The sequence below is a fragment of the Pyrenophora tritici-repentis genome, chromosome 10, assembly GCF_003171515.1.
Source record: "Pyrenophora tritici-repentis strain M4 chromosome 10, whole genome shotgun sequence".
NCBI lineage: Eukaryota > Fungi > Ascomycota > Dothideomycetes > Pleosporales > Pleosporaceae > Pyrenophora > Pyrenophora tritici-repentis.
The window spans coordinates 1,779,034-1,796,073 of NC_089399.1; the positions used below are offsets into that span (position 1 = coordinate 1,779,034).

Consider the following 17,040-nt stretch of genomic DNA (forward strand, 5'->3'; position numbering starts at 1 on the left):
TCGGACCTCGCGACGAACGCGAAGACGTCCTATAAAGAAGATATCGATTATTACCGAATACAACTAGAAGAGTTTAAAATACTTAACCAGAGATATCAACAAGAGCGGACCGGACTTGGAAAGCTCACCGAGCACATAAGGAAGACTGTGTCACAACACCTCTTCTACAACTGCTGCAAGGCAGGTCTTTCCCATCGGCAGTGGATTGAAAACTTAGCCGCAAATGTTGGGATTGACACGAAGGAGGAACTCAAACGTGCGAGAGAACGTTACCTCGCGGCCCAAAAACCGATGAGGTTGTTAGCACAGTGGGAGACCTGGCTAACTGAGATGGACCATGCAATCACGGAAGGCAAGGCCCTTGGCATACCTGAATGCCAAGACGAAGAGTTTATCAAGGAGGATTTCGTCAAAGCAGTTCTCAAACCATCACCAGAATGGACTACCGCGTTCATGGCCGGTGGAAATAAAGACCCACGTGTCACTGTACGGATGATGATTAAACAGTTCCGAGAGTACGCCTCACTGTTGCATCCGATCAAACACAAGGTCCCGAAGGCCGCCTTTGTAGCAAGTGGACCTCAACTGAACGGCGAAGACGCAGATGACGCCGCCGAGAAGGCCCCAGGAAAGCGAGGTCGCGGCAAAAGCCGAAAGACTCCCGGACCGGGCAAGGATAGGAAACAATGCAAGGTATGCGACCAACAGCACGAACTAAAGGATTGTTGGTACGCGTTTCCGCACAACGCCCCTGTTTGGTGGAAGCCACGTGAAACACTGAAGACGATGGCTCAGCACCGAATTGATAGCGACACTGATCTCGAACAAGAGATAAGGGGAGCCAAGAGAGCTAAATTAGGGACACCCCAGATTAAGAAGTCACAGAGCACTCCGGTAGAGGATACTGTCGAGTGACCAGAAGGCCGGAACATAGGCCAGATCAACCTTATAATCTGTGCCTCATCATTTATGGCAAAGGAATCTAAGTACCCACTTCAACGCTCTTACATAATGGACTCCGGAACCACTATACACGTCGGCAACGACCTCGGACGATTCACGAATATTCGACCGCCTATGACAGGAGACTTCCTCTGGGCAGGCAATACAAGGGTGTGGATTAAGGCATACGGTTCAGTTACTCTGAGAGTAGATAGCGCAGACGGTCACCGTCTCCTCTACCTCGAGAACGTCGCCTACTGCCCTGACCTACACTGCAGTCTTGTCTCCTTCCGGATACTCCGCCGGCAAGGTCTTTGGTGGGACACCAAATCCGACCCAACAATCCTCCGACGGTCCGACGATAGCGAACTGGCAGTACTACACGAGAAGTACGGACAATGGATACTGGAACTCAATGACGCTGAGGCGCGAGCAGCGTTTTCAACGCAGCAGCCAACGCGCAGGACAGCCGTACGAAAACGAGCTGAGGCTATAGTCTGGCACAAGAGACTTGGCCACCCTGGATCCGACGCCCTAGAACACCTAGTGAACCAATCTGAGGGGGTGAAGATCGTCGGGGTCCCCACAGTGAAATGCGATGCCTGTGGGATATCAAAGTCGAAGCGAATGATACGACGGACGCCCCGGACTATTTTAGAAGGTCCGGGAGAGCGAGTTGCGATCGACTTTCACGACTACGAAGCAGAAAGTACGACCAAGGAGAAGAGTCAGATGCTTATTAACTGCCGCGTTACGGGATACATATGGGATTTCTATCTTAGTGACAACCGAACGGCAAGAGTCATCCTTAAAAGCCTTAAGATGTTCGTCACCTTTATGATGAATCAATTTGGTATAACGGTAAAGGTTATTGAGACGGACAACGAGATATTTTCCGTGAAGCCAGAGGTCGCCAGATGGTGCAGAACAAGAGGTATAGTACTCGAGTCTTCCGCCCCCGATACGCAAGCGCAAAACGGAGGAGCCGAACGCTCAGGGGGTGTGGTAAAAGAAAAGGGTCGAGCAATGCGACTCGATGCACATCTGCCGTGGGACCAATGGCCGGAAATCGCCCGGACCGCCGTCTACCTACACAACAGGACGCCGAAATATCAGAACCGCTGGAGATCTCCATACGAGATGTTCTTCACGGCAATCGCTTTCCAGAATGGAGTTGTTACATCACCACGCAAGCCCAACCTGTCGCATTTACGAGCGTACGGCTGTAAGGCATTTGCGATGACGGATGACACGAAGCGAGGAAAAGGACGTCTACAGAGATTTGACCCGAAAGCCTGGATAGGGTACTTAGTTGGTTACCGTTCGACGAACATATTCCGAATTTGGGTACCATCTATAGGCAAGGTCATTAGCACTCGCGACGTTGTATTCGACGAGGAAGTCGTATATAGTGGAGAGCATAAAGAGGTTATGGACAATCTTATGCATAGCACTACAGAGGAGATAGCAGCATGGATTCGAACTATTGAACTGCCCCTGGACCAAATCCCACACGGGAAGAACTTGGAACTTTCTACGAAGATGAGACCATTGCTAGAGCGCCGGAAAATGGGCGGCTCGAGTATGATGAGGCGGGAAGGAAGGTAGTACCTTATCCGACGCCACCACATACGCCCCCACCGGCAGCACTGCTTGCTCAAATGCTAACTAATGTGGAACACCCCTTCAGGGACGATGATACCGGAGGCTACGGCCTACAATCCGAAGAGACTGCCTACGGGAAACAAGGTCTTGACACTAGCTACGGCAAACAAGGTCTCGCGAGTGGTATCCTCCATCCGGAACACAGGATGTTGAAGGAGCCATGGGCAGCCGCCTTTATGGCAGGCACCAAGGCAGGAAACGTTCAAAACTTGGCAGGAGAGCGACTGGACAAGGCAAAGCTTGAGCGTATGATGCGAAACGGCAAGAAGCCTCATCGCAGCCAGCTGCCACCGCCTCCCCAAGCGAACGGCCTGCGAGAGGATCACGAGTTGTTCTATTTTTTCAAAGAGGCTGAGATTACACATCTCCATAGCCACAAGGAAACCAGATCCTGGTCAGAGGTCCCGGCGAAGACGGCTCGGAAGACCGACCAGCAGGTACTGGACTCAATGTGGGTATACACCTACAAATTTGACAAGCACCATCGATTCCAGAAGTGTAAGGCGCGATTGGTAGTGCGTGGAGACCAGCAACGAAATGTCACCGCACAAGAAACCTACGCTGCTACACTGGCCGGAAGATCGTTTCGGATGCTAGTGTCGATTGCGGCCCGGTTTGACCTAGAGCTGAAGCAATACGACGTATCGAACGCCTTCGTCAACGCAGATATTGATCGAACAGTGTACATGCGGATGCCCCCAGGATACAGGAAGCAGGGAACAATACTGCAACTAAACAAAGCGCTGTACGGCCTACGGATCTCGCCATTGCTCTGGCAAAGACACTTCACTGCCTTCCTTCTAGAAATCGGGTTCTCGCCAGTTCCCCACGAACCTTGCTGCATGATCCGAGACGGAGTGTTCATCTTCTTTTATGTTGATGACATTATCCTTGCCTCTTCGAAACGGCACGCGGAAGTAGCTCGGAAAGTGGAAGAGGAACTGAAACAGCGATACAACCTGACCGGAGGAAAGGATTTGCAGTGGTTTTTAGGAGTAGAAGTTATACGGGACCGAGAGAAGCGAAAGATCTGGCTGTCACAGAAAGCTTATGTTGAGAAGATTGCACGGCTGGCATCGAACAAGGACCAACGACACAACACACCAATGGCTAGAGTCGAACTAGTTGCACGTGAGGGTTTGGCGACTCCTGGAGAGATTAACTTGTATCAACGCAAGATTGGATCGTTACTCTTCGCCGCCGTCAACACCCGACCCGATGTCGCATTCCCAGTATCACGACTCGCCCGGTTCCTCACAAACCCTGGTCCACTACATCAAGAAGCCGCTGACCGAGTGCTGTTGTACCTGGAGTCAACCAAGCTTCTATCCTTATCATTCGGAGGAGACGACCAATTGGTAGTAGCTAGCGATGCATCCTTTGCGGACAACACCGCGGATCGCAAGAGCTCCCAAGGGTACGTTATCAAGCTATTTGGAGGACTGATCGCATGGAGGGCGAACAAACAAGATACCATCACGACATCTACGACCGAAGCAGAACTCCTCGCGCTATCGCAAGTGGCTAAGGAGTCCATGTTTGTGCGGATGCTGCTAGAGGAGCTTCGGGTAGAGTTGACGGAGAAGACAATTACGATACAGTGCGATAATACGCAGACGATCCGGCTGATCAACGAGGAGATCTCTCAGCTGACGACGAAACTCCGTCACGTGGACATCCACAATCACTGGCTGAGGCAAGAGGCAAAGCGAAAGTCTATCAGAGTCGTGTATGTACCGTCTGGCGAAATGCTCGCCGATGGTTTCACGAAGACCCTGCCTGCCAACAACTGGCCCCAGTTCTTGACGCAGGTCGGACTGGTTGAAGTGAAGGAACGAGACGTAGAGGAAGCAGATCCAGAGGAAATTCTGGAGAAGATGGAAAGTCTTGTTATATAGTCCGGTATGAATGTCGCAAAGACCACTCCACCTCAGGCTGCCGAGGAGCGCCGAGCTGAGGGGGTGTGTCAGATTGAGGCGAGGTTTTGCTCCATGATCGAGCCGATGGTGGTTGGGGAAGGACATGAGACCCCCAAACCAGGGCTAGCGCCGGGACTTAGCACTGCCAAGCCCGAGGCGAGGCCACCTCCCACAGACAGAGCCGTAGACAGACACAGAGAATACACACTTGATCCCATCCATAAAAATCTGACACTAGGATAACCTTTACTAAGTCTAAGGTGCTAGCTAGCTCTAGTCTCTATTTCTTAAAGGCGCGGACGATAGCTATAAGCCCCTTATCGTAGATAGCATAGTTACACTTAGCTAGTAATATCTTTATAGAGATAAAAGCAACTAGTTTTAGTACTCTATTAGTCTAGACATAGGATAACACAGTTGCTATTATAGTGTTAGAGGAGTCTATTTTAACCTAGGTCTTAAGCGTAGGGTAAAGTGCGTAAGGACTAGGGCGATAGTAAATACTTTCTTAAGCTTTTTAAATACGTTGTAGGTAGTAGATTCTTAGGCGATAAGAAAGTTTAGCTTAACGTCGCTATTTATCCTGTAAGTAAGATCTGTGAGTAGCTACGCGATATAAGAGACGGTAACAATAAACGTCTAGTAGATATTTGCGAACTCAAGGAATGCTTGCAACTCTTTTAATGTTATTAGGGTGCCCTAGTTAAGCACTAACTTAGCCTTAGCGGGGTCTATTTTAATACCTTTAGTTATAAGAATAAGGCCTAGATATCTTACCTCTTAGATAGCAAACTTAGACTTATTAATATCTAGATAAAGTCTAGCCTTACCTAGACTCTTAGTAACCTTGCAGATATAAACTCTATACTCTACTAAAGACGCGCTATAGACTAGGTCGTTGTTAAGGTATATAGAGTAGAGCTTATTAAGGTAATTACGTAAAACCTTATTAATATAGGCCTAAAAGGTACCTAGTACGTTGTAAAGTCTGAAAGGTATTACAAAGTTTTTAAATAGGCTATACTATATTAGGAAGGCAGTCTTATATTTGTTACCTTCCTTAATGCGGATTTTGTTAAAGGCGGCGATAACGTCGACTATAGTTAAGTAGGCGACGTTACCTAGCCGCGCGAGCGTTTCTTTAATTATTAGAGGAGCGTTCCTATTCTTAATAGTAACAGCATTAAGCGCTCTATAGTCTACGCAAATGCGGAGTCTACCTTTAGGTTTACGGACGACGAGTATAGGTAAAGCGAAGTCTAACTTACTTTTATGGATCTTACCGCGTCCTCTTATATCCTTAATATAAGCTTTAATAGCAAGGCCTTTGTCCTTACTTATGCTATATATCTTAGCGTTTAGGTGTTTTAATCTAGAGATAATATTAATACTATAGTTAACAGCGCCTCGTTAAGCGGGCAAGTCTATCGTAGCAGGATTAGGATTAAATCAGTAGGCGAGATCGTAGAGATATTTAGGCAACTTGTCTAGAACCTCGTCGCGAGTTTTAGCGGGCGAGTTAAGCTTCTAGTAGAACTTATTAATGTCTTCCTAAAATAGGGCGTTTATATCTATAGAAAATAGTAAGGCGAAGACGCAGCTAGCCTAGGCTCTCTTATTAGCGTTACCGCTATTATTCTTGTCGAGTTGTTTAAAGTTATATAGGTACAGCTAGATAGTACTATTCTCTAGTCGTGATGCTAGTGCGGTAGTAGCCTTACCTAACACATAGTGTATGTTTATGTTCGCGTAGGTTAGGTTCCCTTCTTTAGCTTTTGCTGCAGCCTGTTAGTGTCGACTACTATAAATAGTAACTTGCTCGCCTTTGTGTGGGCAGTAAGCGTAGTAATGCTCGCTATTAAAACGTATAATTTTTCCCTCTAGTTAATGTATAGATTATGCTCTTTTAGCTATAACGTGCTAAAAATAAAGTTCTAAGTCGTTATAAGTATACTATAGAAGAGTTCCTCGCTAACGTGTTTAGCGTAAGAGATAGGGGCTAGGACGCTATATATAATAGGCGCTATAGCGAAATTGCTGTCGCTAAGCTGTAGTTATAAAGGTTATTTAAGCTAAAACATTAGTAGGGTATAACGTTGCGTAAATAGTGTAGAGATATAGTTTCTAGTAGCACTAGATTTAGTTAAAGCTTCTATATTAATATAGCTATTCGAAGTAGCAACCTTATACTTAAAAATAAACTGCTAGCCTTAGATAAGCTGCTTACCTTTAACTATAGTGTTCGCGCTTAAGATAACGTTTCTATCCTCTGTAGCCTAGGGAGACGTCTAGTCCTCTAATTCTTATAAATAAACGTGTAAAGTGCTAGGTATAGCTCTAGTAAGCGGGGTAGTTTAGGTATTAAGGGTTAGTAAAAGAAAAGGTGGTATCGCTAATAAGGGTTAGACTGGTAGGTGTAGCTTTAACTATAACTATAACTATATCTATAGACTATTTTAGTGTGGTCTCTAGAGGCGTCTTTCGCTAGGGACGGCTAGTTTTCTAACTCGTTAGTGGCATCGACGACTATAGCCTAGAGGGCGGCGTTAGTAAATGTAGCTTTAAGGGTAGGGACGCAACTAGCTAGCACGATAGAGCTAAACTTATAGGCTGCTAAGATGTCTGCGTTAGTTAGACGATATTTCTTGCCGCTAATATTTACCGTGCCTCCGCATTTAAAGCACTCGCCTTGCTTAGTTAACGCGTTAAGTTACGCGCGCGTACAACTCTAGTTGTTACGCGTTGTAGAGCTGCTGCTATTACTATTACTATTACTGTTACTATTACCTCTACCACTAGCGTTAGACGTGTTGCGGCTAGTTTAGGTACTATTATTTTCGCTGCTCTAGGTGAGACGTAAGAGCTATTGATAAGTGCGGTAATTCTAGGTAAACGCTTCCTAAGTATTACTATAGCGGAATTATAAACCTACGTTATAACTAAACTTTATAAGTTAGATCGCGTACTAGATTATTTTGTTATTACCTATGTGATGGTTTTGGGCCGTTGCCCCGCACAGGCCACCTGCCAGATGCCTTAGCGTTGTTTTGATGTTCGCGCACGAGCCACCTGTTTGGTGGCCCATGCGCACCCCCACTTAGATATATTCCGCGCAGAGCTTCTTATAAGCTCTGCACTGCAATTACTTTGTAATTCAACACAGTTTCAGATACCTGACCTATGTGAGACCCTTACAACCTAGGTTTAATAGTGCAACTATAGAGGTAAAGTAGGCCACCTAGGTGTTAAATGATTTATTATCGGGTTGCTTTAATTCTTTAGAGCCGCTATCGTGTAGCGCTGCGCTAGCTTTAGTAATCTTATTAACTGTGTTAAAGATGCGATTAAGTTCTATAAAGACTCCTTCTACTACAGTATTACATAGGCGTTATAAGCTCTAAGGGCTGCTCTATATTCTACTTATATAGCGGCTAGTCTTCGTAAGTAGCTGATTAAGTAGTTAAGCTAATCTTAAATAGTTGTGTAGATAGTAGTTTTATTTAAAAAATTCCTAGCGCTACGGCGCTAATACTTATAGTCCTCTTTATTAGTGCTGTCTCTGCGAAAGATCTTAATATCTTTTAGCTTTGCACCCGTTCTAGTAAGGTTATCTAATATAGTAGGCTAAGCTAGGGGTTAGTTTTTTTAATAATGTGCTATAGGGAGAGGCAGTATTAAGTTGTAAGTGCTAGTGCTAATAAACGGGTTCGCAGTTATTAGAGGAGAGGATAACTAGAACTAAGCTAGGCGCGTGTTATATAAATTTCTATTCGTCAGGACGCCCGCGTGCTATTATAGGATACTCCTCTCGTTGTAGAGGTCGCTAATCTAGAAGTAAAGCTTTACGTTTAACTCGCGCGAGGCTGTAAGCTCGTCTTTAAGCACTACTAGCTGTAAAGCGTAGCTATTCTTAGTGGTGATTATATAGTTGCATTTCTAGGTAACTTAGGCAAGCTCGTCTACAGCGGCAGCGCGAGCTTGCGTCTAGGCGCGCTCTACGCGGGCGTTAGCTGCTTCTTATTATATATAAGCTTTATTGTTTACTTAGTCTAGCTATTTAGCTTATTTAGCTATTAAACTAAGTAAATCTACTAAGTGTCTAAAGACACTCTTAGCATGTTTAGCGATGTAAGCGGTAAAGTCGTTAACGTTCTTTATGTCTACGAGGATCTCGCGCTTATCGTTATTGTAGATGCTATAAAAACGTAGATATATATTATTATGATAGTTGGGATGACACCGATTAGATTCGTTCAAGAGTGGGATCATTGATTGCTCTAAGGATCAGAAAGATCAGACGGCTGGTTCGGTATTTGTACATGATGGATCAGTCCCTTGGCACGGATCCGGAGTCTCAAAGACCCGATCCGATCACGTGATCATCCGACGTCCAACATCAAGTCCATTTCCGCGACAGCTATTGATAATCAGTAGCCTATACGCTCCTATAGGCCTTGTATATGTGTTAAAGTAATTAAGCTAGGTAAGCGCTAGATTATTATTTATCTAGCCTATAAGGCTTACTTAAATAATCTAGTTACGTAGGAGGTCCTTAGTAAACTAGTTAGAGATGAGAACCTTACTAGTAAAGATAAGGAAAGGTAGGATAGTACGTCCTGTTACGCTAACGCCCTATATCAACTTAGTCTACTCGCGATTACGAGGCTAAAGCTTTTTCGCTTTCCTAGGTCTCTCTATACCTATTATAATAAGTTATAAAGATATCTTACCTATTAGGAAGCTAGACTTATTAAAATTATATATATTATCATCTATAATACCGTACTTCGCCTATATATTCTGGAGTAGCGTAAACTAGGGCTTAATAATTGCTAGATCTTCGTAGAGAGCTCGCTAGTGATCGTATAGACGAGTCTAACGCGTGCGGAGCTTAGGTGTATGCTTAATAAACCTGTTAACCTAGCATTTACTAATAGGCTCACCGCCGCGGTCGCGCAGCAGTCTATTAGCTATATCTTGTACGTGTAGCTTCGAGGGCGGTACTCTACGTAGATTCTCGTTAAGTATACGCTACAGAATCACTTCCTCTTCTAGCTTACTAAAATCACCCCAATTCTAGCGCAAAACAGCCTACTTTAACCCTATATAGTATAATATGATATAAGATATTATTTAGAGTCTACTTCTACTACTTCCCTACACGTACGCACGTTATGCCTAGTCTAATTGTACTGTCTACACCGCCTTTAAGATACTTTAGCGCGCACCCGCGTCTTTAGCTTCTTCCTATTACTGCGCGCCCTAAAGTTCTTAAGAGTAGCTAAATAAGCACTATCCCTAACTATTAAAGTTTTCTCTACCTAAACCTACTTTCTTCTATATAATCTACGCTACGTAGTAGCTTTGTTTACTACTTAAAGCTCTATAATCTCCTTTTACGCTAACATTAGCTTATACGCGATAACTACTACTTCCTTTAAGACTTTCTTAAAGGCCTCTACTATAGACGTTAGTAAGCTATCTATATACCTCTAAATTCTTCCCTTTATAAGCGTTAGTTACGACCCTAGTTCAAGAGTATTACTAGGGGTTTGCGACTTCTAACATGGTTGGCAAGCGAGCGCCGCATCCCACCAACTTTTGCAACTTCAAAGCGATATATCTCAACAACGCGATGATATTATTGCTAGATATTAATATAGTAGACTACTCTATATTAATAGTATTAGCGTTGCATATGCGCGAGTTATGCCCGGTCTCCTTACAACTAGTGTAGCGCCTTTAAGCCCGCTGGCTGACGCCTAATCGCGCTCCTCCTTAACGCTCTTTATAAGTAATCTACTAGTTAGCCTTATTTTCAGCTAGTATATCCTCTTTAGCACCCTTTATAAGTACTCTATGCTTTTATATACGCCTTTTAGAGCGCCGCCTACGCACTAAGGCTGCGCTGTTAGCCTTCTTAAGACTAGTGATCTAATCGCGTATTAGCTTAGTAGAGAGCATTATTACCTTAGCGCTCTTCCTTAGGTAGTTAATTACCTTAATAATTAAAGCTAGTAATAAGCTCTTGTGCTAGCGCACGCGCTAACGTATTAGGCTTAACTAAGCCTTAAGCTTACGCGCGTTGCTCGGCGTTTAAGCTACCTAAGGAGCCTCTAGCAGAGCTACTAGAGGAGTAGGTGTACGTAGCTATACATCTACCTTTATTAGAATAGCCTCTAGTTATAGAGGAATAAGGCCTACGCCATAGAAGGCTTAGTAGATGTTAGCTAGCGTAAAGGCGCGATTAAATGCTATCTTAAATGCTGGCAGAAACTCTAGCTTAGTAATATAGTTAACTTAGTTACGTATAAGGCTCTTGTCAGATTTTTATGGATCGGATCAAGTGTGTATTCTCTGTGTCTGTCTACGGCTCTGTCTGTGGGAGGTGGCCTCGCCTCGGGCTTGGCAGTGCTAAGTCCCGGCGCTAGCCCTGGTTTGGGGGTCTCATGTCCTTCCCCAACCACCATCGGCTCGATCATGGAGCAAAACCTCGCCTCAATCTGACACACCCCCTCAGCTCGGCGCTCCTCGGCAGCCTGAGGTGGAGTGGTCTTTGCGACATTCATACCGGACTATATAACAAGACTTTCCATCTTCTCCAGAATTTCCTCTGGATCTGCTTCCTCTACGTCTCGTTCCTTCACTTCAACCAGTCCGACCTGCGTCAAGAACTGGGGCCAGTTGTTGGCAGGCAGGGTCTTCGTGAAACCATCGGCGAGCATTTCGCCAGACGGTACATACACGACTCTGATAGACTTTCGCTTTGCCTCTTGCCTCAGCCAGTGATTGTGGATGTCCACGTGACGGAGTTTCGTCGTCAGCTGAGAGATCTCCTCGTTGATCAGCCGGATCGTCTGCGTATTATCGCACTGTATCGTAATTGTCTTCTCCGTCAACTCTACCCGAAGCTCCTCTAGCAGCATCCGCACAAACATGGACTCCTTAGCCACTTGCGATAGCGCGAGGAGTTCTGCTTCGGTCGTAGATGTCGTGATGGTATCTTGTTTGTTCGCCCTCCATGCGATCAGTCCTCCAAATAGCTTGATAACGTACCCTTGGGAGCTCTTGCGATCCGCGGTGTTGTCCGCAAAGGATGCATCGCTAGCTACTACCAATTGGTCGTCTCCTCCGAATGATAAGGATAGAAGCTTGGTTGACTCCAGGTACAACAGCACTCGGTCAGCGGCTTCTTGATGTAGTGGACCAGGGTTTGTGAGGAACCGGGCGAGTCGTGATACTGGGAATGCGACATCGGGTCGGGTGTTGACGGCGGCGAAGAGTAACGATCCAATCTTGCGTTGATACAAGTTAATCTCTCCAGGAGTCGCCAAACCCTCACGTGCAACTAGTTCGACTCTAGCCATTGGTGTGTTGTGTCGTTGGTCCTTGTTCGTTGCCAGCCGTGCAATCTTCTCAACATAAGCTTTCTGTGACAGCCAGATCTTTCGCTTCTCTCGGTCCCGTATAACTTCTACTCCTAAAAACCACTGCAAATCCTTTCCTCCGGTCAGGTTGTATCGCTGTTTCAGTTCCTCTTCCACTTTCCGAGCTACTTCCGCGTGCCGTTTCGAAGAGGCAAGGATAATGTCATCAACATAAAAGAAGGTGAACACTCCGTCTCGGATCATGCAGCAAGGTTCGTGGGGAACTGGCGAGAACCCGATTTCTAGAAGGAAGGCAGTGAAGTGTCTTTGCCAGAGCAATGGCGAGATCCGTAGGCCGTACAGCGCTTTGTTTAGTTGCAGTATTGTTCCCTGCTTCCTGTATCCTGGGGGCATCCGCATGTACACTGTTCGATCAATATCTGCGTTGACGAAGGCGTTCGATACGTCGTATTGCTTCAGCTCTAGGTCAAACCGGGCCGCAATCGACACTAGCATCCGAAACGATCTTCCGGCCAGTGTAGCAGCGTAGGTTTCTTGTGCGGTGACATTTCGTTGCTGGTCTCCACGCACTACCAATCGCGCCTTACACTTCTGGAATCGATGGTGCTTGTCAAATTTGTAGGTGTATACCCACATTGAGTCCAGTACCTGCTGGTCGGTCTTCCGAGCCGTCTTCGCCGGGACCTCTGACCAGGATCTGGTTTCCTTGTGGCTATGGAGATGTGTAATCTCAGCCTCTTTGAAAAAATAGAACAACTCGTGATCCTCTCGCAGGCCGTTCGCTTGGGGAGGCGGTGGCAGCTGGCTGCGATGAGGCTTCTTGCCGTTTCGCATCATACGCTCAAGCTTTGCCTTGTCCAGTCGCTCTCCTGCCAAGTTTTGAACGTTTCCTGCCTTGGTGCCTGCCATAAAGGCGGCTGCCCATGGCTCCTTCAACATCCTGTGTTCCGGATGGAGGATACCACTCGCGAGACCTTGTTTGCCGTAGCTAGTGTCAAGACCTTGTTTCCCGTAGGCAGTCTCTTCGGATTGTAGGCCGTAGCCTCCGGTATCATCGTCCCTGAAGGGGTGTTCCACATTAGTTAGCATTTGAGCAAGCAGTGCTGCCGGTGGGGGCGTATGTGGTGGCGTCGGATAAGGTACTACCTTCCTTCCCGCCTCATCATACTCGAGCCGCCCATTTTCCGGCGCTCTAGCAATGGTCTCATCTTCGTAGAAAGTTCCAAGTTCTTCCCGTGTGGGATTTGGTCCAGGGGGCAGTTCAATAGTTCGAATCCATGCTGCTATCTCCTCTGTAGTGCTATGCATAAGATTGTCCATAACCTCTTTATGCTCTCCACTATATACGACTTCCTCGTCGAATACAACGTCGCGAGTGCTAATGACCTTGCCTATAGATGGTACCCAAATTCGGAATATGTTCGTCGAACGGTAACCAACTAAGTACCCTATCCAGGCTTTCGGGTCAAATCTCTGTAGACGTCCTTTTCCTCGCTTCGTGTCATCCGTCATCGCAAATGCCTTACAGCCGTACGCTCGTAAATGCGACAGGTTGGGCTTGCGTGGTGATGTAACAACTCCATTCTGGAAAGCGATTGCCGTGAAGAACATCTCGTATGGAGATCTCCAGCGGTTCTGATATTTCGGCGTCCTGTTGTGTAGGTAGACGGCGGTCCGGGCGATTTCCGGCCATTGGTCCCACGGCAGATGTGCATCGAGTCGCATTGCTCGACCCTTTTCTTTTACCACACCCCCTGAGCGTTCGGCTCCTCCGTTTTGCGCTTGCGTATCGGGGCGGAAGACTCGAGTACTATACCTCTTGTTCTGCACCATCTGGCGACCTCTGGCTTCACGGAAAATATCTCGTTGTCCGTCTCAATAACCTTTACCGTTATACCAAATTGATTCATCATAAAGGTGACGAACATCTTAAGGCTTTTAAGGATGACTCTTGCCGTTCGGTTGTCACTAAGATAGAAATCCCATATGTATCCCGTAACGCGGCAGTTAATAAGCATCTGACTCTTCTCCTTGGTCGTACTTTCTGCTTCGTAGTCGTGAAAGTCGATCGCAACTCGCTCTCCCGGACCTTCTAAAATAGTCCGGGGCGTCCGTCGTATCATTCGCTTCGACTTTGATATCCCACAGGCATCGCATTTCACTGTGGGGACCCCGACGATCTTCACCCCCTCAGATTGGTTCACTAGGTGTTCTAGGGCGTCGGATCCAGGGTGGCCAAGTCTCTTGTGCCAGACTATAGCCTCAGCTCGTTTTCGTACGGCTGTCCTGCGCGTTGGCTGCTGCGTTGAAAACGCTGCTCGCGCCTCAGCGTCATTGAGTTCCAGTATCCATTGTCCGTACTTCTCGTGTAGTACTGCCAGTTCGCTATCGTCGGACCGTCGGAGGATTGTTGGGTCGGATTTGGTGTCCCACCAAAGACCTTGCCGGCGGAGTATCCGGAAGGAGACAAGACTGCAGTGTAGGTCAGGGCAGTAGGCGACGTTCTCGAGGTAGAGGAGACGGTGACCGTCTGCGCTATCTACTCTCAGAGTAACTGAACCGTATGCCTTAATCCACACCCTTGTATTGCCTGCCCAGAGGAAGTCTCCTGTCATAGGCGGTCGAATATTCGTGAATCGTCCGAGGTCGTTGCCGACGTGTATAGTGGTTCCGGAGTCCATTATGTAAGAGCGTTGAAGTGGGTACTTAGATTCCTTTGCCATAAATGATGAGGCACAGATTATAAGGTTGATCTGGCCTATGTTCCGGCCTTCTGGTCACTCGACAGTATCCTCTACCGGAGTGCTCTGTGACTTCTTAATCTGGGGTGTCCCTAATTTAGCTCTCTTGGCTCCCCTTATCTCTTGTTCGAGATCAGTGTCGCTATCAATTCGGTGCTGAGCCATCGTCTTCAGTGTTTCACGTGGCTTCCACCAAACAGGGGCGTTGTGCGGAAACGCGTACCAACAATCCTTTAGTTCGTGCTGTTGGTCGCATACCTTGCATTGTTTCCTATCCTTGCCCGGTCCGGGAGTCTTTCGGCTTTTGCCGCGACCTCGCTTTCCTGGGGCCTTCTCGGCGGCGTCATCTGCGTCTTCGCCGTTCAGTTGAGGTCCACTTGCTACAAAGGCGGCCTTCGGGACCTTGTGTTTGATCGGATGCAACAGTGAGGCGTACTCTCGGAACTGTTTAATCATCATCCGTACAGTGACACGTGGGTCTTTATTTCCACCGGCCATGAACGCGGTAGTCCATTCTGGTGATGGTTTGAGAACTGCTTTGACGAAATCCTCCTTGATAAACTCTTCGTCTTGGCATTCAGGTATGCCAAGGGCCTTGCCTTCCGTGATTGCATGGTCCATCTCAGTTAGCCAGGTCTCCCACTGTGCTAACAACCTCATCGGTTTTTGGGCCGCGAGGTAACGTTCTCTCGCACGTTTGAGTTCCTCCTTCGTGTCAATCCCAACATTTGCGGCTAAGTTTTCAATCCACTGCCGATGGGAAAGACCTGCCTTGCAGCAGTTGTAGAAGAGGTGTTGTGACACAGTCTTCCTTATGTGCTCGGTGAGCTTTCCAAGTCCGGTCCGCTCTTGTTGATATCTCTGGTTAAGTATTTTAAACTCTTCTAGTTGTATTCGGTAATAATCGATATCTTCTTTATAGGACGTCTTCGCGTTCGTCGCGAGGTCCGAGGGTCGTACCGGTACGTAGGCTGGCGCTTCGGCGCTATCGTCGCCGATCGCTTGGCGATATTGGGTAACGTGCAGATTCGTCGCTGCAGTTGATGGCTGATAGCTTCCGATAAGTGGAGCTAGTGGTGGTTGTGGTTCTATTAGAGGGATCCCACGTTGCTTTGGATCTACCTTTTCCCACACTTGGTATGCGGCGCATTCCGCTTGTAGTTGTTGGTACCATTTAGCCCAATTGGTATAATCCGTTAGGATCACTGTTGGATCTCTGTTTGATAGTACAGACATCTTGTCGATGAGTTTTGATGACTCTTCGGTTCGGCGCTTACGTGTTGTAGCGTGGGGATCGTCGTATTGACGGTATTTGTAGTATAAAGTAACTTTGATTGACTCTTCTGTACTCGGTACAGGCAGTGAGACTCTTAATTGTCAGATTTTTATGGATGGGATCAAGTGTGTATTCTCTGTGTCTGTCTACGGCTCTGTCTGTGGGAGGTGGCCTCGCCTCGGGCTTGGCAGTGCTAAGTCCCGGCGCTAGCCCTGGTTTGGGGGTCTCATGTCCTTCCCCAACCACCATCGGCTCGATCATGGAGCAAAACCTCGCCTCAATCTGACAGTAGTAGGCTGTTAAAACCCTCTGCTTAATCCCTAGCTAGTTACACATCGTAACCTAGAAATCGCTCGTGAACTAGCTTCCGCGGTCGGACACTATTACGTCCGGGAACTAGTGGTACGCTACAACCTTGTCGATATAGGCTTAGGCCACGGTCTAAGTAGTAATATTAGCAAGGGGAATTAAGACGAGGTCCTTGCTTAGCCTGTCTATTACTACTATTAGGTTAGTGCACCCGTTACTTTCTAGGATGTTAGTAATAAAGTCTATAGAGACTTCCGTCTAGATCTAGTCTAGCAGTGGGAGGGGTTAAAGGAGCCCTCTCTTCATCTCTCTCTAGGGTTTCGATCGTCCACATACGCCACAGTTCTGTATAAATGTCTGAATGTTAGGGGACATTCCTAGCTAAAAGTAGTTGCGCATCAGAATGGCGTACGTGTTCTCCCTGCCTAGGTGACCTGCGCCGGGTGAATTGTGGGTTTCCGCGATAAGACGTGTGCGGAGAATTAGGTTATTAGGGACCTATTTGCGGTTTTAGTAGCGAAGTCTACCTTAATTATCTAACGAGCATTCCACTAGTAAGACCTTTAAGTTTAGGTCTAGGGGAAATTTCCGCTGTTAGAGCCGCAGTGCCGTCTGGGCCTTTTGGTACACTAGGTCCTCCACAGCTGCCGTGTCCTAGAGTTCCTCCGTAGGTGTCTCCTCTTCCTCTTCTTTAGCGGGTGTAGCCGACACCTATATTTGTTGCCTGTCTAGGTCTAGGGCTTTTTGCTGTAGGGATGTCTCTAACATCTCTACATTATTATAGCTAACTAAGGGCAGCT

At 47.0% G+C, this 17,040-nt stretch overlaps 4 protein-coding genes across 4 annotated transcripts; 2 read left to right on the forward strand and 2 right to left on the reverse strand.

Moving 5' to 3' along the window:
* Window positions 1-330: 330 nt before the first annotated feature.
* Window positions 331-915, forward strand: PtrM4_045090 (uncharacterized protein; the record flags this gene model as incomplete). The annotated part of the gene is made up of 1 exon (XM_066104557.1): window positions 331-915. One exon carries the CDS (start codon window positions 331-333, stop codon window positions 913-915), a length of 585 nt encoding a protein of 194 aa, XP_065959121.1.
* Window positions 916-1,011: 96 nt separating this feature from the next.
* PtrM4_045100 (uncharacterized protein) lies at window positions 1,012-4,505 on the forward strand (the record flags this gene model as incomplete). The annotated part of the gene is made up of 2 exons (XM_066104558.1): window positions 1,012-2,546; window positions 2,633-4,505. The coding sequence occupies 2 exons, from the start codon at window positions 1,012-1,014 to the stop codon at window positions 4,503-4,505; spliced, it is 3,408 nt and encodes a 1,135-aa protein (XP_065959122.1).
* Window positions 4,506-11,101: 6,596 nt separating this feature from the next.
* On the reverse strand, window positions 11,102-14,595 carry PtrM4_045110 (uncharacterized protein; the record flags this gene model as incomplete). The annotated part of the gene is made up of 2 exons (XM_066104559.1): window positions 11,102-13,695; window positions 13,731-14,595. The coding sequence occupies 2 exons, from the start codon at window positions 14,593-14,595 to the stop codon at window positions 11,102-11,104; spliced, it is 3,459 nt and encodes a 1,152-aa protein (XP_065959123.1).
* A 96-nt stretch (window positions 14,596-14,691) lies between these two features.
* PtrM4_045120 (uncharacterized protein) lies at window positions 14,692-15,891 on the reverse strand (the record flags this gene model as incomplete). Its single annotated transcript, XM_066104560.1, has 1 exon — window positions 14,692-15,891. One exon carries the CDS (start codon window positions 15,889-15,891, stop codon window positions 14,692-14,694), a length of 1,200 nt encoding a protein of 399 aa, XP_065959124.1.
* Window positions 15,892-17,040: the final 1,149 nt, after the last annotated feature.